General features: G+C 39.5%; 3 protein-coding genes across 3 annotated transcripts in view; 1 reads left to right on the forward strand and 2 right to left on the reverse strand.

Annotated features, from left to right (window-relative positions):
- Window positions 1-3,733: 3,733 nt before the first annotated feature.
- On the reverse strand, window positions 3,734-9,988 carry LOC139758562 (uncharacterized). Its single transcript, XM_071680084.1, has 2 exons — window positions 9,526-9,988; window positions 3,734-5,567 (listed from the first exon to the last, which is right to left on the reverse strand). The coding sequence occupies exon 2, from the start codon at window positions 5,549-5,551 to the stop codon at window positions 4,217-4,219; it is 1,335 nt and encodes a 444-aa protein (XP_071536185.1). The 5' UTR covers window positions 5,552-5,567; window positions 9,526-9,988; the 3' UTR covers window positions 3,734-4,216.
- Window positions 9,989-15,413: 5,425 nt separating this feature from the next.
- The window catches only part of AstCC (Allatostatin double C), a 29,488-nt gene continuing 19,901 nt past the window's right edge, over window positions 15,414-25,000 (reverse strand). The window contains exons 2-3 of the mRNA XM_071679747.1: window positions 19,080-19,229; window positions 15,414-16,660 (exon numbers count right to left, since the gene is read on the reverse strand). Coding sequence (XP_071535848.1) covers window positions 16,583-16,660; window positions 19,080-19,229 — 228 coding nt within the window. The 3' untranslated portion in view covers window positions 15,414-16,582. The remainder of the gene's footprint in view (window positions 16,661-19,079; window positions 19,230-25,000) is intronic.
- The window catches only part of LOC139758392 (uncharacterized), a 67,108-nt gene continuing 58,651 nt past the window's right edge, over window positions 16,544-25,000 (forward strand). Inside the window, exon 1 of the mRNA XM_071679745.1 lies at window positions 16,544-16,683. The gene's annotated coding sequence lies outside the window, so the exon portion shown is untranslated. The remainder of the gene's footprint in view (window positions 16,684-25,000) is intronic.

The following is a 25,000-nucleotide window of genomic DNA, read 5'->3' on the forward strand; positions in this document are numbered from 1 at the left end:
TTCCACTGTATAGGATTAACATTCGAGTGACACCTAACGCTTCCACTGTATAGGATTAACATTCGAGTGACACCTAACGCTTCCACTGTATAGGATTAACATTCGAGTGACACCTAACGCTTCCACTGTATAGGATTAACATTCGAGTGACACCTAACGCTTCCACTGTATAGGATTAACATTCGAGTGACACCTAACGCTTCCACTGTATAGGATTAACATTCGAGTGACACCTAACGCTTCCACTGTATAGGATTAACATTCGAGTGACACCTAACGCTTCCACTGTATAGGATTAACATTCGAGTGACACCTAACGCTTCCACTGTATAGGATTAACATTCGAGTGACACCTAACGCTTCCACTGTATAGGATTAACATTCGAGTGACACCTAACGCTTCCACTGTATAGGATTAACATTCGAGTGACACCTAACGCTTCCACTGTATAGGATTAACATTCGAGTGACACCTAACGCTTCCACTGTATAGGATTAACATTCGAGTGACACCTAACGCTTCCACTGTATAGGATTAACATTCGAGTGACACCTAACGCTTCCACTGTATAGGATTAACATTCGAGTGACACCTAACGCTTCCACTGTATAGGATTAACATTCGAGTGACACCTAACGCTTCCACTGTATAGGATTAACATTCGAGTGACACCTAACGCTTCCACTGTATAGGATTAACATTCGAGTGACACCTAACGCTTCCACTGTATAGGATTAACATTCGAGTGACACCTAACGCTTCCACTGTATAGGATTAACATTCGAGTGACACCTAACGCTTCCACTGTATAGGATTAACATTCGAGTGACACCTAACGCTTCCACTGTATAGGATTAACATTCGAGTGACACCTAACGCTTCCACTGTATAGGATTAACATTCGAGTGACACCTAACGCTTCCACTGTATAGGATTAACATTCGAGTGACACCTAACGCTTCCACTGTATAGGATTAACATTCGAGTGACACCTAACGCTTCCACTGTATAGGATTAACATTCGAGTGACACCTAACGCTTCCACTGTATAGGATTAACATTCGAGTGACACCTAACGCTTCCACTGTATAGGATTAACATTCGAGTGACACCTAACGCTTCCACTGTATAGGATTAACATTCGAGTGACACCTAACGCTTCCACTGTATAGGATTAACATTCGAGTGACACCTAACGCTTCCACTGTATAGGATTAACATTCGAGTGACACCTAACGCTTCCACTGTATAGGATTAACATTCGAGTGACACCTAACGCTTCCACTGTATAGGATTAACATTCGAGTGACACCTAACGCTTCCACTGTATAGGATTAACATTCGAGTGACACCTAACGCTTCCACTGTATAGGATTAACATTCGAGTGACACCTAACGCTTCCACTGTATAGGATTAACATTCGAGTGACACCTAACGCTTCCACTGTATAGGATTAACATTCGAGTGACACCTAACGCTTCCACTGTATAGGATTAACATTCGAGTGACACCTAACGCTTCCACTGTATAGGATTAACATTCGAGTGACACCTAACGCTTCCACTGTATAGGATTAACATTCGAGTGACACCTAACGCTTCCACTGTATAGGATTAACATTCGAGTGACACCTAACGCTTCCACTGTATAGGATTAACATTCGAGTGACACCTAACGCTTCCACTGTATAGGATTAACATTCGAGTGACACCTAACGCTTCCACTGTATAGGATTAACATTCGAGTGACACCTAACGCTTCCACTGTATAGGATTAACATTCGAGTGACACCTAACGCTTCCACTGTATAGGATTAACATTCGAGTGACACCTAACGCTTCCACTGTATAGGATTAACATTCGAGTGACACCTAACGCTTCCACTGTATAGGATTAACATTCGAGTGACACCTAACGCTTCCACTGTATAGGATTAACATTCGAGTGACACCTAACGCTTCCACTGTATAGGATTAACATTCGAGTGACACCTAACGCTTCCACTGTATAGGATTAACATTCGAGTGACACCTAACGCTTCCACTGTATAGGATTAACATTCGAGTGACACCTAACGCTTCCACTGTATAGGATTAACATTCGAGTGACACCTAACGCTTCCACTGTATAGGATTAACATTCGAGTGACACCTAACGCTTCCACTGTATAGGATTAACATTCGAGTGACACCTAACGCTTCCACTGTATAGGATTAACATTCGAGTGACACCTAACGCTTCCACTGTATAGGATTAACATTCGAGTGACACCTAACGCTTCCACTGTATAGGATTAACATTCGAGTGACACCTAACGCTTCCACTGTATAGGATTAACATTCGAGTGACACCTAACGCTTCCACTGTATAGGATTAACATTCGAGTGACACCTAACGCTTCCACTGTATAGGATTAACATTCGAGTGACACCTAACGCTTCCACTGTATAGGATTAACATTCGAGTGACACCTAACGCTTCCACTGTATAGGATTAACATTCGAGTGACACCTAACGCTTCCACTGTATAGGATTAACATTCGAGTGACACCTAACGCTTCCACTGTATAGGATTAACATTCGAGTGACACCTAACGCTTCCACTGTATAGGATTAACATTCGAGTGACACCTAACGCTTCCACTGTATAGGATTAACATTCGAGTGACACCTAACGCTTCCACTGTATAGGATTAACATTCGAGTGACACCTAACGCTTCCACTGTATAGGATTAACATTCGAGTGACACCTAACGCTTCCACTGTATAGGATTAACATTCGAGTGACACCTAACGCTTCCACTGTATAGGATTAACATTCGAGTGACACCTAACGCTTCCACTGTATAGGATTAACATTCGAGTGACACCTAACGCTTCCACTGTATAGGATTAACATTCGAGTGACACCTAACGCTTCCACTGTATAGGATTAACATTCGAGTGACACCTAACGCTTCCACTGTATAGGATTAACATTCGAGTGACACCTAACGCTTCCACTGTATAGGATTAACATTCGAGTGACACCTAACGCTTCCACTGTATAGGATTAACATTCGAGTGACACCTAACGCTTCCACTGTATAGGATTAACATTCGAGTGACACCTAACGCTTCCACTGTATAGGATTAACATTCGAGTGACACCTAACGCTTCCACTGTATAGGATTAACATTCGAGTGACACCTAACGCTTCCACTGTATAGGATTAACATTCGAGTGACACCTAACGCTTCCACTGTATAGGATTAACATTCGAGTGACACCTAACGCTTCCACTGTATAGGATTAACATTCGAGTGACACCTAACGCTTCCACTGTATAGGATTAACATTCGAGTGACACCTAACGCTTCCACTGTATAGGATTAACATTCGAGTGACACCTAACGCTTCCACTGTATAGGATTAACATTCGAGTGACACCTAACGCTTCCACTGTATAGGATTAACATTCGAGTGACACCTAACGCTTCCACTGTATAGGATTAACATTCGAGTGACACCTAACGCTTCCACTGTATAGGATTAACATTCGAGTGACACCTAACGCTTCCACTGTATAGGATTAACATTCGAGTGACACCTAACGCTTCCACTGTATAGGATTAACATTCGAGTGACACCTAGCACGCTTCCACTGTATAGGATAACATTCGAGTGACACCTAGCACGCTTCCACTGTATAGGATTAATATTCCAGTGACAGCTGTCTTAAACATGTTTCATTAACATAGTCGGCTACGGTGCTCTCGTCTACTTCAGGAAATTGTTTTGAAATGGTATGAAACAATCGTGTGTAGCACTTGTTTCCTAATACTATTGCCATGTGTGAACGACACTTGAGCGTTATTATTCACACTTGATATGAATGATGAATGGCCTCTCAGTACAAAATGCCCGCTTGCTAGAAATTAGTCTACAAAGACGCCAGGGAATTCACAGCGCAAAGACTCCTCATGACTGTTTTTTTTTTTTTTTTTTATTAAGGCCAAGATGAGTACCAAAGGCGTTCGTCTGTTTATGATGTATGGTGCTACAGTGGGGCGATGATTTTGAAAAAAAGAAAAACCATATGATACGCATTTCATGTGCCTGTCATCAAGGATGGTATGCACTTAAGTTCTCTCAAGCTATCTTAACCTAGTCATGTTAACAGCAAAACTATTGACCAACTCATCCGGGCAAAATGTTTCTATCTGTAATAACTCATTTCTCCTCACCTGTGTAGATCCATTCCAAGAGCTGTTGGGTGACAGTGGCCGACATGTTAACTCTCACGGTCAACTCCTCCCAGGAGCCTCCCACCTGCTGCTGGTTCAGCTCTCTCAGTGGTGTCCTTTCTACACTACTGAAGGAGCAGCGACCGAGGCGAACTGAGGGAGAGTCTGCCCGGAGGCTTGCTGGATGTGGCAGGTCATCCTTGAGACCCTCGTTTTGATGGTGGTAAAGTCTCCTGCGGGGTGTGGCTGTATCTAGGGGGGCGATAGGCCGCTTCACAGGGGAGGAGGCACTTGGGTTATTCATTCTCCTACCGGACGACATTCTGCTGGGGGTCAAGAAACGCTTGGTCGGCGATATTTTGGTGGGAGTCAAAAGACGTTTGCTGGACGGTGTCCGGCTTGAACTGTAGGACTGCTTGGTGGGCGTGGAGGGAAGCTTACCAGGGGAAGCCATGGCGTGTGGACCGCAATGAACCCTGGAGGTCGGTGTGGTCACGCGAGACATTTTCACTGGTGATTTGTGTCCTCTAGCGGGAGATGACAGCGGGGACGGAATGCTCTTCTGGGAAGAATCGGGAGACGGGAAAGCAACCGACTCGTAACCAGATGACACGCTGCCAAACGTGCTGTTAATGGGGGTGTCCGAACACGATGGGTGGTGGAACTCATCTTTCGTGTCTGGCTCTAGAGATGTCGTGGTTGCGATGTCGATTCCGCGCCTCTTCGTCACCGCGGCTTTCTGTAGGAGGCTAGAGCGGGCGTGCAGTATAGCGCGATGGGCGGGAAACGTAGAACCTTCGCTGGTGATAACTTCCATGTCGCTGTACATCCCCGTCTTATGCAGCTCCCTCAAGTGACGGGTGAGGTTCTCAACGGAAGGCACCGCTCTCTCCATATCTGATCCTTTCACCACAAAGCGCAACCTTGCCGTCAGCTGGTCATCCACTAGGAGTTTGAAGATCCCGAGGGCCAGCCGTGGTACCAGAATACCTTGCCATCTCAGTTCGTCGCCATGATCCTGAGTTAACTGTTTCTCGTGCTGATCCCTACCTGACACGCTACAGTATATTTCCATATCAGGATGATTTACGTTACACTTTAAGCACCTTAGCGATATGCCAATGTTACGATTGACAGGCTTTTGGCTGTCACACCCACCATCTTTGAGAAACGGTGTAATAGTCAAGCGCCAGGAGGTGTGGAGACCGTTCACAGAGAGAGGGAAGTCAGCGGTGAAGGCTTGACTCAGTTCCTTGTAGCTCGAGATGTGGGGGATCCTGACAGTGTAGTTTACCTCAGCCACGCCCTTCTCCAGCTCCATGATTGCTCTTGTGAGTCTGAAACAGAAAATAACATGATAACTTATTCAGAATCAAAGTTACTAACCTGAAGCAAATGATATTTCCTTTGCAGCACAAAATGCTATTATAGTCCATGACCGTTTCATTATTCAGTGAACAATATCATTATTCAGTGAACGATATCATTTTGTTGGCCGTATCTACAAAATTTCACCAAGAGCAACAGACAGGAACAGTTGTTAAGAACAATGTGACCGTAACAGTGCAACATATAAACCAGTACTGACCGTAACCTTACTTTTAATTCTTAATCAACTATTTGAGTACTGTAATAATTTGTCCTTAACTAAGTAAAATTAACTCCATAAAAATGGAAAGCAAGCAGAGATTGTGATTTTGTTACGTGGCAGCGAACACGAGCCAGCATAAAGTGCTTACCCAACGTATGGAAGAAAAACTCAAGGGAGTTTATCATACGTTTTGAGCTGTATTTATCTCCTTATAATTGGCAGGGGAAAAAATGGAAGGATTCATATTGAATATCACATGTAATTGCTATCATATAAATATGAAAATAAGATTTGCTGGTGTATATATATATATATATATATATATATATATATATATATATATATATATATATATATATATATATATTCCCTGGGGATAGGGGAGAAAGAATACTTCCCACGTATTCCCTGCGTGTCGTAGAAGGCGACTAAAAGGGGAGGGAGCGGGGGGCTGGAAATCCTCCCCTCTCATTTTTTTTTAATTTTCCAAAAGAAGGAACAGAGAATTGGGCCAGGTGAGGGTATTCCCTCAAAGGCCCAGGCCTCTGTTCTTAACGCTACCTCGCTAATGCGGGAAATGGCGAATAGTTTGAAAGAAAGAAAAGAAAGATATATATATATATATATATATATATATATATATATATATATATATATATATGTGTGTGTGTGTGTGTGTGTGTGTGTCTGACTGATATGGCAAGTTGTTTACACAAGACCCCAACACTTGTTATAAGTTGGACGACATGAAGGTTAATCTTAATAAGTTCCAAGGATTGAATATTTATCAGATTTTGTTGTAAGTAAATAGAAGTTTGTTAAGCATACTAAATCAAATCAGTTCCTCTGGACAAAAATATCTGGAATTTTACGTTACACGTTTAATGCAAATTAACCCATAACGCAGGATTAAACAAATTATAATAATATCAATGACATTAAACGTGCAGACTGAGCAATTACCAACAATTATTACCTTTAATCTTTCAGTAGAGCGGGATGGGGATTTCATCGAGAAACATTTAAAGTGAAAAACGCATGGCATATCCACTGTCTTTATTTTCATCGTCTGCAGGCAATTAGGCCATACCACTCACTCCACAACACATATGCAAACTAGATCTGATTATTCGGAATAAAGGAAGTCCACGTCTCTTCAGACAGTATCAACTGTAAAGAGAATGGTCACCCAGAGCATGTACAGTAAACCTTGATGTTGTCAACACTTATGTCCAATATTGCTTAACAGTGCCACATCTGGTGAAGGTAATTATTGCATTCCGATAATTAGGTACACCACTTCACGATGCCAAGTGTGACTATATCACCTAAGAACAATTTTGCTCGTCGGTTCCTGCAATTTTAAGAAACTGTATCACCGTAAAAGCTGCCGACTCAATACCTCCATGACCACACACACAAACACACACACGGAGACTGGTGTACATGCTGGGTTATACAGCCATGATTAAAATCAATGACGTCGATTATCGCCGTAATTTACTTTCTCAAGGTTGCCAGAAATCGGCATTAATGAAACTAGTCTAAACACATTTACCGAGAAAATTACAAGCGCTAAAAGCCTATTTCCACAGAAATAGTATGTAATCCCGGATCACAGTTACCTTTTATACATATGATTATATATATATATATATATATATATATATATATATATATATATATATATATATTATGCTTAGTCGCTGTCTGTCGCGTTAGCGAGGTAGCTCAAGGAAACAGACGAAAGCACAACCTACCCACATACACATGCATATACATAAACGCCCACACACGCACATATACGTACCTATACATTTCAACGTATACATACATATACATACACAGACATATATACACGTGTACACATCCACACTTGCTACCTTCGTCCACTCCTTTTGCCACAACCCTCTCTCCTCCGCGCGCGCGCGAGGTAGCGCTAGGAAAAGACAACAAAGGCCACATTCGTTCACACTCAGTCTCTAGCTGTCATGTGTAATGCACCGAAAACCACAGCTCCCTTTCTACATCCAGGCCCCACAGAACTTTCCATGGTTTACCCCAGACGCTTCACACACACACACACACACACACACACACACACACACATATATATATATATATATATATATATATATATATATATATATGGGAGCGAATGATGTCATTGTTTTTCGTGTTCCTGCGTTACTCGCTAACACGGGAAATCACGTGTAATATATATATATATATATATATATATATATATATATATATATATATATGTATATATATAAGGTATGATACAATAACAATAACGATGAATAACTGACTTGGAAGGCGAGCCTCCACCCCCGCAACGCCATCTGTAACGAAGCTTTTTTACTGGAGATGTTACCCTAATAGGCTATTTGACGTGCTACATGGCTTGTGGTACATATTGGAGGAATTTACAAATCCATTATTGAGGAAGTACAGGGGATACTTCCACGTAGTTCCCTTAAGTTAAATGGACGTGGGCGTCTGACATTTATGTTATTTCCCCCACCCCCAGATATTTCCTGCAACATCTCTGCCGCTCTTTAAGTGGAATCCATTTCGACTATTCTACCCAAGCTGTCAGTTGAGCATGGAGTAATCTTCGTATGATGTATAAAGGACAAGGCTTTTTAGGATTTGCCACGAGTATATCAAGGTGGTCTCTCTCTCTCTCTCTCTCTCTCTCGTCTACACCCTTTGAGAAGTACGGAGCTTTTAGCCTATCTTGGAAATTCACATTTTAGAAAATTGATGTGGCCGGGCATTATTAACCAGTGTGGCTCGGCAATTTGTTTGGCTTTATGTGATGTTACGTCTCACGAGGTGTGACAGTCGAGTTACATATAGCTATTTTTATCCCATATTTGTACTCGATATACATTTGTGCTGACTCTATGATTCTAATATTACCTTTTCACGGTATAAAGAAAAAAGTATATGATTTTTTTTTTTTTTTGTAAATGTCCATGATTAGTTTAAGATGATATTTACTTTCGACCAGAAATGTCTATGAACTGATATTGTTACCTTACAGATAAACCTTTTTTTTCTATTTCGATCCCTTTTTGTACTATCCATTATGTATAATGGATACCTGAAGAAAATTATTATGAGAGCTACTCAAGAAATGGAGCCCCACGAATGTAGAAGTTCCTCCTCTTGCTTTATACATGGGTTATTACATAGTTAGTCTTCAGTAGGCCAACAGGGCCAAGCCAATAGGCGCGAATGTAGGCCATATTTGGCATATCATCTGTCGACTTAAGAAATATAAAAAGATGCAATGCACAAATCAAATAATCCTAATTTGCATATATCTTTGTTATAGAAATTGGCGTTTTTGAACGTAAAAAGATCTTGAGTTTGTCTTAATTCTACAAAAAATAATTATATATATATATATATATATATATATATATATATATATATATATATATATATATATATATTAAATGTAACTTTACAAGAGACTTTCATTACCAGCTCTGCCTATACTATAGTCACTATAGGCTAGACCATCTTTAATGTCGGATTCCTTTTAAAGAAATACATGAATATAGTCGGTAAATGTATTAATTAGTCCTCATTAATCAACCAGCCTATAATAGTTCTCTCATAGCGCATCACAGTGTCTTTGTTAAATCAATAACACCAGGAAAAGTAGAACAAAATTTGGTATGACTCACCGTTGCTTCTACAGGAAAAGGTAATTTGCCAAAATCCTGTCGTAGTATCTACGTCTTTGGCTAACGTTTACGTCTTTGGCTAACGTCTACGTCTTGGGCTAACGTCTACGTCTTGGGCTAACATCTCGAAGACATCTTGATAACTGGAAACATTTTGCACTTAAAAAAAAGAGGGTTTTTAGTCCGACAGTATTAACGCAAATTTCTTCCTCCATGGGGCCTTAGGAAGTATCTCAGACTTTCACATAACATATCCCTTTATGTTAGAGAAAATATATACTTAAAATCACAGTAAAATAACAGATAACAACAGCACAGTCACCACGTGAACCCAAGGTAAGTTCCCCGTCGACTGGCGAATATCTGTTGACAACGGAACTCGCCAGTTTTATCTCACATTTGAAAGTAACGGTCGATTTATATTTCCCTTTTAATACACCAACAGACGCAAGGAATCCTCCATGACGACTGAATATTTGGAAGAGGTATATCATCGTGTGACTACTGTCAACGAGATGGATGTAAAGGAGTAAGATATATAGAGAAATAGAAGGAAAATGTACATCACTTAGGTTGAACATCCCGCTTGAGTAGGATTCAAGGACATGGTGAAATCAGGACGCGCCACGATGTACGATAACTTCCTCTTACTGTGTATGAATTTGAATTATATGAGTTTTCTATGTTTAATTTAAGTAGAAATTGAAACTTTATATATTATACTTATATAAGTATAGGCTACTATATATATGTCAGTGGTATTCCCCACTAAAATTATAGTTAAAGCTTAAATTTGGCAAGACTTGATATTTAAATCATGACAGTTTAATCTATTGTCAAAGTTTTCACAGAAGAGTTTATATGGCTTATATGTATCACACTATTCAAACTTTCAAGCAATATATGCTTAAATAAGATACATAATCTACTTCAAGAAAGTGTAATCATTTCTAAGTTGCTGGTGATTCTTGGCATCAATTTATGAGTTGCGTCTTGTGATTTTTCGTACTATTTTTCATTAATGTCATGAATTTATTCTTTTTGGGATTAGGCAACAATAGCATATACAACAAACCCTGTTAAAAATACTGGTTGGAAGGTATAATAGAATAGTCTTAAGGTTACGTAATAGATTTTGATAAGCGTACATATACATAAACAACGAAAACTACTGTCAATGCAAGTTATCCCATTCCACATGAAAACATTTTCGTGTTGACATGTCGAATATTTGTTTCATATTAAAGTCCAGACTTTCAACTTTCTTGATGTCCGACAGCTGTCCAGCGAGCGGCGATATGATATACTTTTTCAGATATTAGGTAACAAAATCCTTCGATTTCAGTTCTTTGGCTAATTCTGGTTTCAGAAATTAGGTAACAAAATTCTTCGATTTCAGTTCTTTTGCTAATTGTAGAACCATAAGAATGTCTGGAAAGAAAAAAAAAACATTAAAATCTGCATTGCAAATTTAATTTTTATGTAAAAAAAGAAATATTCCTTCATTGTGTCAGTGTGTGATATTACAATGGTGGCAAGTGAAAAATTGATATATTATGTGATGACCATTTTAACCTTTTGAAAAAAAAATGTAACATTATTCTCTTTTTCGTGTATTGTAACTAAGTTCAAATTTTCGACTGTCCCATCTTAATTTAAGATGAGCCGGTTCTATATACCTGGCAGAAGCTATTGATGTATTAACAAGTCCATCAACACAAGTTTATTACACCTGGACCATCTGCAGTAATTAAAGAGATGATCTATTATCTATTCCCCTTGATGATAGATAAAACTGAATTAAAGCAAATTGATGATAACAGATACACAAATGTGGTGAGTCGTGGCAAAATTTTATTCTCTTATATGGGAAAATATAATTAATTAAACGCCAATATCTAATAACGAGCACAGTCACTAGTGTCACGTTAGGTTGGGTACACAATTTTGATCAAGGACGTATGTGGTTATGTATTATTTTTTTTGTTTTAGTTTGATACTTAAACTAACCTATCGTAACATCTGTCCATAATTTGGATAACATGATCGATCCTTCTTGAAGTTAATGCACATATTCTGTGATATATAAGCAGCGGACTTAACCTCTCGGGAAACTTAACCTCTCGGGAAACTTGAACCTCTCGGGAAACTTGGGACGAGGTGGACAGAGAAGAGTTGGTCCATGTGGAAGAAGTTTATTGATAGCTTCCTCAAGATGCGCTCTGTCCTCAGTAACAACGAGAAGCAGGTCATTCTGTTTGTCCAAGTAGGTTGAGAGATATAGTAATCTAATGTCAGTGTGGTTATTGGTGAAATTCTAAATACGTGCTAAGACACTTCCTGAATTGAAGGTGTAATTTCCACTTGGAAGATGAAGTAGTTTATTCGTATTGTTTTTCCATTCATGATTGTTGTTTAGCAGTAAACGAATACAAAACATATTTTGACCGTGGTAAATACATTTGGTTTACCAATTTGGTCGTGTTTGGCGACTTGGGCATTAGGCCTATGGACTACGTGTGTCATTAAAGGCCTTTACATATAAATTAGAAATACAAATTTGAATAAATTAGAAAGAAAAATCTGTAGCTACCTCATTATTGCTCTACCGCTGCAGACATGATCTAGCCCTTGATAAAAGAAATTTCAATTTCAGTCTTGATAACGCGCTGGATTGCCTGAATCACCACGATAATTGCCCTTTGAATTAACTGTGGTTTATGAACCACTTCTGCTTGATGAAAAACAAAGTAAACTAAAGTGAATAAATAGGGTAATTTCAGAGTTATACGTGGTAATTGTCATTTATAATAATTGTTGCCATTGTTACTATACTCCTCATCAAACATACGTCATTATGAATTAGAACCTGTTTGGTGGGTAGTTAGATTAACTTGGGAGATCTTTTTTCCTTGCATGGATGACTTAACTTTAGCTTTATCTAAATGACATTTTTAGGAATGTTCACTGTATTTAATGTGCGTAGCTAAATGTAAATTATTAACTGTAGGTAAGCTCACTGGTATGTTTGTAAGCACTGTGTCATTAAGACATGGTCACACACATTGGGTTAACTGGAGCCGGGGTTACAAGCTGTCGGAAGGATGAATAACTGAGAGATAAAGCAATTATTGTTTTTTTTTTTTTCAGTACTACGATGGAGAACAAATATGGAGAGATGATGTTACATTATTTCTTATTCTTGACCCCCCAAGTGCACATGATGATGGAACGCGTCGAATTATAGACTCTCTTTGTCTTGATGAGGTCATACCCATGGGTCGTATTTTGATCAGGTCGTACCCATGAGTCGTACCTTGGTCAGTTCGTATCCATGGGTCGTATTTTGATCAGGTCGTACCCATGGGTCATAGCTTGTTCAGGTCGTACCCATGAGTCGTACCTTGGTCAGTTCGTACCCATGGATCGTATTTTGATCAGGTCGTACCCATGAGTCGTACCTTGGTCAGTTCGTACCCATGAGTCGTACCTTGATCAGGTCGTACCCATGAGTCGTATCTTGTTCAGGTCGTACCCATGGGTCATAGCTTGTTCAGGTCGTACTGTCTTGCTCAAGGGTCGTATCGTCGTACTCATATCTTGATCAGGTCGTACCCATGGGTCTACGTACCGTCTTGCTCAAGGGTCGTATCGTCGCACTTATATCTTGATCAAGTCGTAATTATGGGTCGTACATACCGTCTTGCTCAAGGGCCGTATCGTCGTCCGCATGTCTTAATCAAGTCGTACCCATGGGTCTACGTACCGTCTTGCTCAAGGGTCGTATCGTCGCACTTATATCTTGATCAAGTCGTAATTATGGGTCGTACATACCGTCTTGCTCAAGGGCCGTATCGTCGTCCGCATGTCTTGATCAGGTCGTACCCATGGGTCGTAATACCGTCTTGATCAAGTGCCGTATCGTCGTCCTCATGTCTTGATCAGGTCGTAGCCATGGGTCGTACGTACCGTCTTGCTCAAGGGTTGTATTGTCGTACTCATATCTTGATCAAGTCGTAACCATGAGTCTACGTACCGTCTTGCTCAAGGGTCGTATCGTTGCACTTATATCTTGATCAAGTCGTAACCATGGGTCGTACATACCGTCTTGATCAAGAGTCGTATCGTCGTATACTCAAAAAGTTATGTTTTATGGCGATATACATTACTGTAACGCCTCATTTTTTTTCTTCTTCCCCTCCCAGAACCTAACTTAACAATTCACATATTTCTCGCAATATGGCTTGGTGTAGTGTGCCGTTAATATAGGAATATCGGAGCGTTGAATATTCCTCGTGTTTATGAGAAAAATAAGATATTTAAAGACTTAACAGTGAAATGTCCAGTTGATGCTATAGCAGGTTTCCATTGTGATAAAATATAAGAGAAAGGCCCATTATGATTTTATTGCTTTGTTGAAATTCGTGTACTCATTAGCACCTCGCAACAAATTATGGAAAAATATTCGGCAAAAATTATATATTTTCGTCGAAACGGACATAATCGCATGAGTTTTAACAGGAATGCTGCCTGTGTTTGTATTTGATAGGCTTTTTATTTACATATATCACTTTATGTGTGCGTCTCTCTCTCTCTCTCTCTCTCTCTCTCTCTCTCTCTCTCTCTCTCTCTCTCTCTCTCTCTCTCTCTCTCTCTCTCTCTCTCTCTCTCTCTCTCTGTGGCTGTTAGCTTCAGTTCACATACATACATTCCTCCTCATGCATAACACTGGACAACACTCAAGTGATTTACATGACTCATTCTTCGTTACTCCGTGCTTTCCTGTCTTCTGGCAAAATATTGTCGCATGTACTCACACACTTTCTCCTAATATGTCTGCAAATGTAGATTCTATTTTCATGTTCCTTTTTTTCTGTCTCGTGTCTTTCCTTCTCAGCTTTAAGTACAGTAGACTGGAACAATGACGGTTCCACGTAACAGACTTATAGAATAGGTCTAGGAAGTCAGTGGTGCATTGGACGTGGCAAACCTTGGTACGTTGATACGTTAATCAATTATAATGGTGGTTTTAAGTTTAAGGTTAATGTTGACATGTATTTTCTGATCTAGATACCTTGGAGCACATTGAAAGCAGATAGAACAATGGAAGGGGAAGTGAATCATAAGATGGGTGAGGGGAAAGGTTCTGGGAGCACTGAAGAATGTTTGGAAAGAGATCTCGTACCCGGGAGTGTGAAAATGGGTATGCGTGAAGGTATAAAAGTGATGTATGGAGCGAGGCTTGGGTCATAGCTGAGGATGTATGGAGGAGGGTAGATGTGCTGAAACTGAAATGTTGGAGGACAATATTTGTTGGGAAGTGGTTTGATCGAGGAAGTAATGAAAGGGTAAGAGAGATGTATGGTATTAGCAAGAATGTGTTTAAGAGAGCAGAAAATGGTGTGCTTAAATGGTTTGGACGTATAGAGAGAATGAGTGAAGAAAGGTTGACAAAGAGAATATATGTGTCAGAGGTGAAGGGGACAAGGAGATGGGAGAGACCGAACTGAAGATGGCAGGATGGAGTGATGAAAAGTTTAAGCGTTAAGAGCGTGGACATACAGGAGGGTGGTGTCGTTTTTGAAGTTAGTAACTGTCGTGTATGGCATGTTCGCACTAAGGCGCCAAGCGTTGAAAAGATCTTCTAAAGACACTTAAGATTTTTAGGGCATCTTACTATATTAGATATGAGGTTAATGTGTATGTAAGGCGGTCAACAGGAAGAGAGAATTGTACTATATGAAAGAGATGGGATACCTGACTCTTGTGGAATGTAATTCATGGACTGGTATATATATATATATATATATAACAAAAATGCGATCCCGAAGTGCGAGATCAGGAATTTCTTTTAAAAGGTTTTGCATAGGATAAAAAATAATAACCACTGAATAACCGAATCTTTATTCCAGAATAACCTACAACACCTCAGAGCAGTGATAGTAAAGATTGTCATCAACCACAGACTTTTAAAATGATAATAAGATGACCACAGAGACACAGAGTACAATAATTTTCAAAGACTGGGGTGACGGGGGATGGTTATGCCATTTAAGTGTGTCGAAGTAAATTAACAATTCGAAATGTGAATAAATAAAGAGAACAAAAAAATATGGCGTGAAGGTAACCGACTAAAGTGAAATAAGTGGGTGATTAATCCGTGGAAAAGATTTGGAAGAAAGTTATTGGCAACGTGTGCACATATGATGTTGGTGAGGTAGGGAAACAGCAAAATTGTTCCCTGGTAACCAACTCCAGTTTTCCCTTTGTATCGTTTTTAAATCATGGGTTTTCTTGTAAGACTTGGTTAGGTATAAGCACAAGAGTATATAACATGGTATTTTGCTTGACACTCTGACCTCAAAATGGTACTGGGAATAATGATGAAATGATATTACAAGGGGCGTTAGTGTGTATTGTAGTTCAACTCTACCGCTCCTCCTCCACTCTGTCAGGTTCCTGAAGGTCGTACGACAATTCGGTCAGTTTGATGAAGTTTAAATAAGTTTCAGCATCATTTTCAGACCATGGATGTGGAGGTGGGTGGTGTAGGGAAGGCTCATAATATAGATTATATAAATATATGTATATACAGAGCATGGCAAACATGTACGGGTGTGAACATCGAATAGATAATAATTGGTTGACTACGAATAGACCGACCGACTCCGGCCTTCCATTGGTTGAGAACCTAGCCTTTAACTTGCAATTTGAGAATCATGTGACAAGAAAGAGATCCAGTAATGATAAATAGTCGTATATGATTATAATAAGTACCAGGTCACTGAGATCAAATACGTGGTCTTGCATTTCACTCTTGCCAGAAAAGTGTAGCTGATACCTCGCAGTTTCATCATTCCGAAATGATATTTATATATAGAAAAAAAAAATAGTATCCCTAACGACAATACACATATTGAACAATACATGAATAAGCCTGAACACTGAATTGATTGATCCCAAATCCCATTTTCTTTTCTTTTCAGCAGATCACGGCCGAAAATCTTGAATACATATTGGAAAGTCTTTTCGGGTGTGGCTTGCGTGTGTCGGGGTTTTAGAAGCAGGACACAGCGTTGAAGTAACACCGCCAGTACAGCCTCCCATCACCGTTACCTCGCCGTTGGAGATCCATCTGCCGAGGGAAACACACACCAGGTTAGTTTGCTGTACGGAGGTGGTAGAGAGAGAGAGAGAGAGAGAGAGAGAGAGAGAGAGAGAGAGAGAGAGAGAGAGAGAGAAGGGGGGGAGGCTCTGTAAAAACTCGTTGCCTGTGGGCTGTGTGGGCCTAAAAAGGGTTGTTTGACCTGACGAAGGAAGTCGCGGCGGGAGGGTGGCCTAACAAAGTGATGGACACAGGAGAGTTTTTACAGAAGTATAGACGAATCATGAATGTCAAGAGGACGTAGACTTGTTCATGCGTAGCAGCGACGTATGATGAAGGTTTTTTTTTTTAGTTACGACGAATGTCGGTTAGTGGGGGAGGCTATACATAAGGTTGTACTGACGTGGGATGAAAGCAAGGGGGAGGTACGGAAAAGTTGTAGGGACAAGTAATGGAGGTTAGGAAACTTGTGAGGTTTCAGCGATTGTTGTAAAGCATGTAGGGTTGTACGAAAATGGATGTGACAAAGGGGTAACGTCAGGGAGAATAATTGTACGTGTTTGTAGGTAAGAACGATTCTTAGGTTCTCTCACGATTTCTAGAAAATATTCATAGTATATATATATATATATATATATATATATATATATATATATATATATATATATATATATATATCTTTCTTCTTTCATACTATTCGCCATTTCCCGCATTAGCGAGGTAGCGTTAAGAACAGAGGACTGGGCCTTAGAGGGAATATCCTCACCTGGCCCCCTTCTCTGTTCCTTCTTTTGGAAAATTAAAAAAAAAAAAAAAACCAGAGGGGAGGATTTCCAGCCACCTGCTCCCTTCCCTTTTAGTCGCCTTCTACGACACGCAGGGAATACGTGGGAAGTATTCTTTCTCCCCTATCCCCAGGGATAATATATATATATATATATATATATATATATATATGTGTGTGTGTGTGTGTGTGTGTGTGTGTGTGTGTGTGTGTGTGTGTGTGTGTGTGTGTCCTGGACTCCGTACTTGAGGAAACATTTGCTACGGCAGGTTCAGCGTTTGGAAACTACTAGAGATTATTCCCGATGTAAGGGTGCTGAACTACAGGGGAGCTATAGACTTGCCCACATTAGTGAATGGTGTAATAACAAGCTATCGAGGTTATGGATATATTTGAAATCGTTGATGTCCGGCAGTCTTTGAAATGAGGAATGAGTCAGCTAGATGACAGCTAAAAACTAAGCAAGAGACTTAAAGAATGTGGGGGGAAATGACCTACTTTATATCGGCAAAATAGGGAAAAATAGTTTAGTAATGGTTGTGGAATAATTAAAAAGAAAACTGAGTAGCAGGAACGTTCCATCAGACCGCCCGGATCGAAGAGCAACAAGTTCAGTTGACACGTTGGAGAGACATATTTTTTTCTCTCTCTCTCTTTTCACCCAAGCGACTTTCTCTCCTGAACCCCAAATGAATTTTCCCCCCCGAGATGAAATTTGTCTTCGGAGGGCGCGAGCGGAAGGAGCCCTTTGTGGAGCGAGATGGCGGGGGTAATGGGAAACACCCAGTGCGAGGCTAGGCTAGGCTAGGCGACGCCGCCGCCCAGGGCGACTTGTGATCAACGGTTTTGATGCCACATACATGAGTCGAGCTACCGATATATTTTTTTCTTTTTGCTCCATCTTCGTCAAGAAGTCACGAGATGAAAGAGTCGATCCACGACTTCATCCTGCCAGGAAATCACCTCCGATGACACGACGTAGTTTTGATGATGATATTATTTGATACTGAATGTCTGTAATTTTTCAGTGTGTGGTTAACCCCTCAACCAGGGAAAGGTTGTAAGAATTTAGATTCTAGCAATGTAAAGTTTGGGAGTAAGAAATGAACGGGACATCTGAGATGAGGGACATTGAAAAATGAATAAGTGAGTGTGTGACACAGTGATAACCATTTTGCCAGTGTGAAGAACGGATAATGTTTAATGAAAGATGAATGATACTGATACTCTAGAGACAAGAGAAAGATGAAGAATATAAATTATTAATGATGATCATGATATTCACGATGAAGGAAGGACATAGCTGGGTATGTGCATAAAGTATGGCAATTATCATTTCCGAGATCTGAATATGTAGAAAAATAAAGAAATAGAATTATTAACTACATAGGTACTTGATACTAATACTGAAGTGAGAAATTAATTTACAATCGCAGTGGGACTTAAGATATAAGTGTTGTCATCAAGAATTTAGGAGATATTGATAATGAATTTTGATGTGTTGGTAATTGTCCTACGATAAATTTAGTTATGTTTTTGACTACCGTTTTACATGATGGTGATGGCAATATTAGTATTGAAATGGCAATATTGGTATTGAAAACAGTAATATGATAAATATGCTTGTGGATATATGGTTATAATGATAAGGGAGTGTGTTGTTACCCGCACAGGTCCGGCAGCGATGGCCCTAGGCCTAGGGTAGGATGGGGCCGTGCCTGGGGGCGGGGCTTGAGGGGGGTCGTCTAGGGCCTTCTGTAGGGCAAACATCAGCTTGTCCAAGGCGATGGCCGCTCGCTTCCTGGGCTCCGACACCTGAGGGAGAGGAAAAGGGAGGTGTTGTGATTGGTAGGTTAAATATTTGGGCTCTTGGCTTAACGATTGCTTGGGCCGTTGCAATGGCCTGTCAGCAATTTATCAACCATCAGTTGATATAAATCTGGACACTGTTTCAAGTGTTTAGGATAAATTCTCACCTTGCGTGCTCTCATATGCATGTATGGTCCGAGAGAGAGAGAGAGAGAGAGAGAGAGAGAGAGAGAGAGAGAGAGAGAGAGAGAGAGAGAGAGAGAGAGAGGATGTTTTATTAATGAAGATTCAAATTATTTTTTTCCTTTCATGCCTGTTCACTTACATCAAAATGAATAATTCTATTAAGAATTATATGGTAATTTTTGGTATATTAAAGAGTATTGTCATACCAGATGTGCTGTTTAGCGTTTAGAATTAGAGAGCATTCATAAATCGTTGAAGTAATTCAGTTAATCAGTATTGTGTTGTTAGCTGAAGCTGTACATGAAGTCGTACTCATCCGACATGTACTATCATGTGCACTTTTGGTATTCTATATATATAAACACGTTTAAGCATAGAAAAAAAGGATAGCTTAGTGTTTAAGCTTATAACAAAGAGGGATGGCTTAGTGTTTAAGCTTATAACGTAGAGGGATAGCTTAGTGTTTAAGCTTATAACGAAGAGGGATGGCTTAGTGTTTAAGCTTATAACGAAGAGGGATGGCTTAGTGTTTAAGCTTATAACGTAGAGGGATAGCTTAGTGTTTAAGCTTATAACGTAGAGGGATAGCTTAGTGTTTAAGCTTATAACGAAGAGGGATGGCTTAGTGTTTAAGCTTATAACGTAGAGGGATAGCTTAGTGTTTAAGCTTATAACGTAGAGGGATAGCTTAGTGTTTAAGCTTTTAACGTAGAGGGATAGCTTAGTGTTTAAGCTTATAACGTAGAGGGATAGCTTAGTGTTTAAGCTTATAACGTAGAGGGATAGCTTAGTGTTTAAGCTTATAACAAAGAGGGATGGCTTAGTGTTTAAGCTTATAACGAAGAGGGATGGCTTAGTGTTTAAGCTTTTAACGTAGAGGGATAGCTTAGTGTTTAAGCTTATAACAAAGAGGGATGGCTTAGTGTTTAAGCTTATAACAAAGAGGGATGGCTTAGTGTTTAAGCTTATAACGTAGAGGATAGCTTAGTGTTTAAGCTTATAACGTAGAGGATAGCTTAGTGTTTAAGCTTATAACGAAGAGGGATGGCTTAGTGTTTAAGCTTATAACGTAGAGGATAGCTTAGTGTTTAAGCTTATAACGTAGAGGATAGCTTAGTGTTTAAGCTTATAACGAAGAGGGATGGCTTAGTGTTTAAGCTTATAACGTAGAGGATAGCTTAGTGTTTAAGCTTATAACGTAGAGGATAGCTTAGTGTTTAAGCTTATAACGAAGAGGGATGGCTTAGTGTTTAAGCTTATAACGTAGAGGATAGCTTAGTGTTTAAGCTTATAACGTAGAGGATAGCTTAGTGTTTAAGCTTATAACGTAGAGGGATAGCTTAGTGTTTAAGCTTATAACGTAGAGGATAGCTTAGTGTTTAAGCTTATAACAAAGAGGGATGGCTTAGTGTTTAAGCTTATAACGAAGAGGGATGGCTTAGTGTTTAAGCTTATAACAAAGAGGGATGGCTTAGTGTTTAAGCTTATAACGTAGAGGATAGCTTAGTGTTTAAGCTTATAACGTAGAGGATAGCTTAGTGTTTAAGCTTATAACGTAGAGGATAGCTTAGTGTTTAAGCTTATAACGTAGAGGGATAGCTTAGTGTTTAAGCTTATAACGTAGAGGATAGCTTAGTGTTTAAGCTTATAACGAAGAGGGATGGCTTAGTGTTTAAGCTTATAACGTAGAGGATAGCTTAGTGTTTAAGCTTATAACAAAGAGGGATGGCTTAGTGTTTAAGCTTATAACAAAGAGGGATGGCTTAGTGTTTAAGCTTATAACGTAGAGGATAGCTTAGTGTTTAAGCTTATAACAAAGAGGGATGGCTTAGTGTTTAAGCTTATAACAAAGAGGGATGGCTTAGTGTTTAAGCTTATAACAAAGAGGGATGGCTTAGTGTTTAAGCTTATAACAAAGAGGGATGGCTTAGTGTTTAAGCTTATAACGAAGAGGGATGGCTTAGTGTTTAAGCTTATAACAAAGAGGGATGGCTTAGTGTTTAAGCTTATAACGTAGAGGATAGCTTAGTGTTTAAGCTTATAACGTAGAGGGATAGCTTAGTGTTTAAGCTTATAACAAAGAGGGATGGCTTAGTGTTTAAGCTTATAACGTAGAGGGATAGCTTAGTGTTTAAGCTTATAACGTAGAGGATAGCTTAGTGTTTAAGCTTATAACAAAGAGGGATGGCTTAGTGTTTAAGCTTATAACAAAGAGGGATGGCTTAGTGTTTAAGCTTATAACAAAGAGGGATGGCTTAGTGTTTAAGCTTATAACAAAGAGGGATGGCTTAGTGTTTAAGCTTATAACAAAGAGGGATGGCTTAGTGTTTAAGCTTATAACGTAGAGGGATAGCTTAGTGTTTAAGCTTATAACGAAGAGGGATGGCTTAGTGTTTAAGCTTATAACAAAGAGGGATGGCTTAGTGTTTAAGCTTATAACGTAGAGGGATAGCTTAGTGTTTAAGCTTATAACAAAGAGGGATGGCTTAGTGTTTAAGCTTATAACAAAGAGGGATGGCTTAGTGTTTAAGCTTATAACAAAGAGGGATGGCTTAGTGTTTAAGCTTATAACAAAGAGGGATGGCTTAGTGTTTAAGCTTATAACGTAGAGGATAGCTTAGTGTTTAAGCTTATAACGTAGAGGATAGCTTAGTGTTTAAGCTTATAACGTAGAGGGATAGCTTAGTGTTTAAGCTTATAACGAAGAGGGATGGCTTAGTGTTTAAGCTTATAACGTAGAGGATAGCTTAGTGTTTAAGCTTATAACGTAGAGGATAGCTTAGTGTTTAAGCTTATAACGTAGAGGATAGCTTAGTGTTTAAGCTTATAACGTAGAGGATAGCTTAGTGTTTAAGCTTATAACGTAGAGGATAGCTTAGTGTTTAAGCTTATAACGTAGAGGATAGCTTAGTGTTTAAGCTTATAACAAAGAGGGATGGCTTAGTGTTTAAGCTTATAACGTAGAGGATAGCTTAGTGTTTAAGCTTATAACGTAGAGGATAGCTTAGTGTTTAAGCTTATAACGTAGAGGATAGCTTAGTGTTTAAGCTTATAACAAAGAGGGATGGCTTAGTGTTTAAGCTTATAACGTAGAGGATAGCTTAGTGTTTAAGCTTATAAAAAAGAAGGATGGCTTAGTGTTTAAGCTTATAACGTAGAGGGATAGCTTAGTGTTTAAGCTTATAACGTAGAGGGATAGCTTAGTGTTTAAGCTTATAACGTAGAGGGATAGCTTAGTGTTTAAGCTTATAACGTAGAGGATAGCTTAGTGTTTAAGCTTATAACGTAGAGGGATAGCTTAGTGTTTAAGCTTATAACGTAGAGGGATAGCTTAGTGTTTAAGCTTATAACGTAGAGGGATAGCATTGTAAACCAGAACTCTTTGCGGATAATCGATTGTATAAATCAGTACTGTACTTTTACCTAAGGTGAAACCATATTTTGATTTGTAGTCATGTGATTTTTGTGTTCATGTGGGGCGTCTGTCACAAGTAGATGTTATCTTTTGAAACATTTACATTCAAAGGGTTAATTGCTCTCGTCTGACCACGGATAATCATTTTAATCACTATCTTCGCTTGCGTTAGCTGGTATTCCCCTAGCTTGCGTTAGCTGAAGTCTCCCCCTAGCTTGCGTTAGGTGAAGTCTCCCCCTAGCTTGCGTTAGCTGGTATTCCCCTAGCTTGCGTTAGCTGAAGTCTCCCCCTAGCTTGCGTTAGGTGAAGGAAGTCTCACCTCGAATTGTGGGCATCTGATCTGTGTTCATCATGTGCACTTTTGGTATTCTATATGTATATATATATATATAATATATATATATATATTATATATATATATATATATATATATAATATATATATATATATATATATATATATAATATATATATATATATATTCCTATGAGTCCACGGGGCAAATGAAACACGAAAAGTTCCCAAGTGCAGTTTCGTGTAATAATCACATCATCAGAGGAGACACAAGAGAGAAATATGTCAGTTGATATACATCGAAGAGACGAAGCTATATATAAATATATATATATATATATATATATATATATATATATATATTGGTCAACTTGCGTGAAAGAGAGAAATAAAAGACGTGAAAACTAGTCAAAGATACACGGGTGTTGATAGACCCGACTCGTAAAGAAGTGTTATATGGAGAAGAAGAAGAAAGAAGAAAATAAAAGACAAAGGGAATTCCACATCTTAGGTGTTCGAGGGTAGACGGGAGCCATCGTAATGGCGAGTCCTTGAGTGGTTTGTTTACGTAGAGGAACTGCATCATCTGTGTGTCACTCTACATCTGTAAATTTATTCACTAGATTTTCGTCTGTGGATCGGCTGATTTATTGATTAGATATACAAGGATGGTATTGATCATGAAGGTTTAGGGTCGGTTGACTTAGGTTTTAGTTACCCCCATAATTCCCTGCCAACAGAAGTACGTGCGTCTTTGAGAGATAGATAAGGACAGCCTAGCTGGAATAGCCACAAAATCACTCCGCCACCAGACTAGTGTCTATCTTAGTTCACTGCTTTAGACCCGGTGCAGTAAAAACGTCAATGATTTAATTTGTAACAAGTCGTTCGGAAACCATTAGTGCAGGGAGATTAGTAAAGCATTTATGAAAGTTTTTGATATTAAGAGCGAAGCGAGACGAAGCCGACACACACACACACTCCGACACATCAAGCCAGCGACTCGATCACAAAGGACGAAACCAGATTAATCATTATATCGCTGGTGTTAATCACTCGGTTGTGTTAATCACCGTCTTTAAGGACGAAGGAGCCATCCACACGCACAGGTTTATGGCTTTTTCTCTGGGGGGGAGGAGGTGGTTTTCACGTCTCCTGTCGTAAACTGGGGGTTGATACAGATCACGTATGCAACTTCCTTTCCAGAAAATATATATATATATCCGGCAAAGGTGATCGTCTTACCCATTACAAACCACTGAGACATTTGCATAAGACCCCCCTATTCAAACCAGTTCATAGCCACTCCTTAAGACAAAATGCTTCTGTTGTATCCGATTGCTAATGATTCCTCTAGCATTTTCATCTGAAAAAAAGAAAAAATCCTTAGATCACCATTTTTACATTTGAATATTCAATGATTGGGTGTACAATGCAACAAGAACGCTATATCATGTGTCACACACTTAGCGACACCAGTTTCTGGGGTCTTTAAAACTAGTTGCCAGACTGGCACGCGCCGTCACTTTACACAGCTCACCACTGGCCCGTGAACCCTACAGACATTATCACCTTAAACTGTTACCTTCACTGTGGGAGCCGACAGTTTACGGCCTGACCCCGCTGTTGGGGGGGAAGTGGCTCAGCCGTAAAGTTGAAGCCCCGTTTTCTGTTTCTCGATCGCGGGGGTGACGCTTCCAAGTTTTAATTGTATTTACCCTAACTCTTCTTATAGTTTTATGAGGAAGAGATTAAGAGACTGGGTGGGACGAATTGATCAGAGAGAGAGTGTATGAGAGAGAGAGAGAGAGAGAGAGAGAGAGAGAGAGAGAGAGAGAGAGAGAGAGAGAGAGAGAGAGAGAGAGAGACTTGAATTGAGGTGG

The sequence above is a fragment of the Panulirus ornatus genome, chromosome 30 (genome assembly GCF_036320965.1).
Source record: "Panulirus ornatus isolate Po-2019 chromosome 30, ASM3632096v1, whole genome shotgun sequence".
In the NCBI taxonomy this organism is placed as follows: domain Eukaryota; kingdom Metazoa; phylum Arthropoda; class Malacostraca; order Decapoda; family Palinuridae; genus Panulirus; species Panulirus ornatus.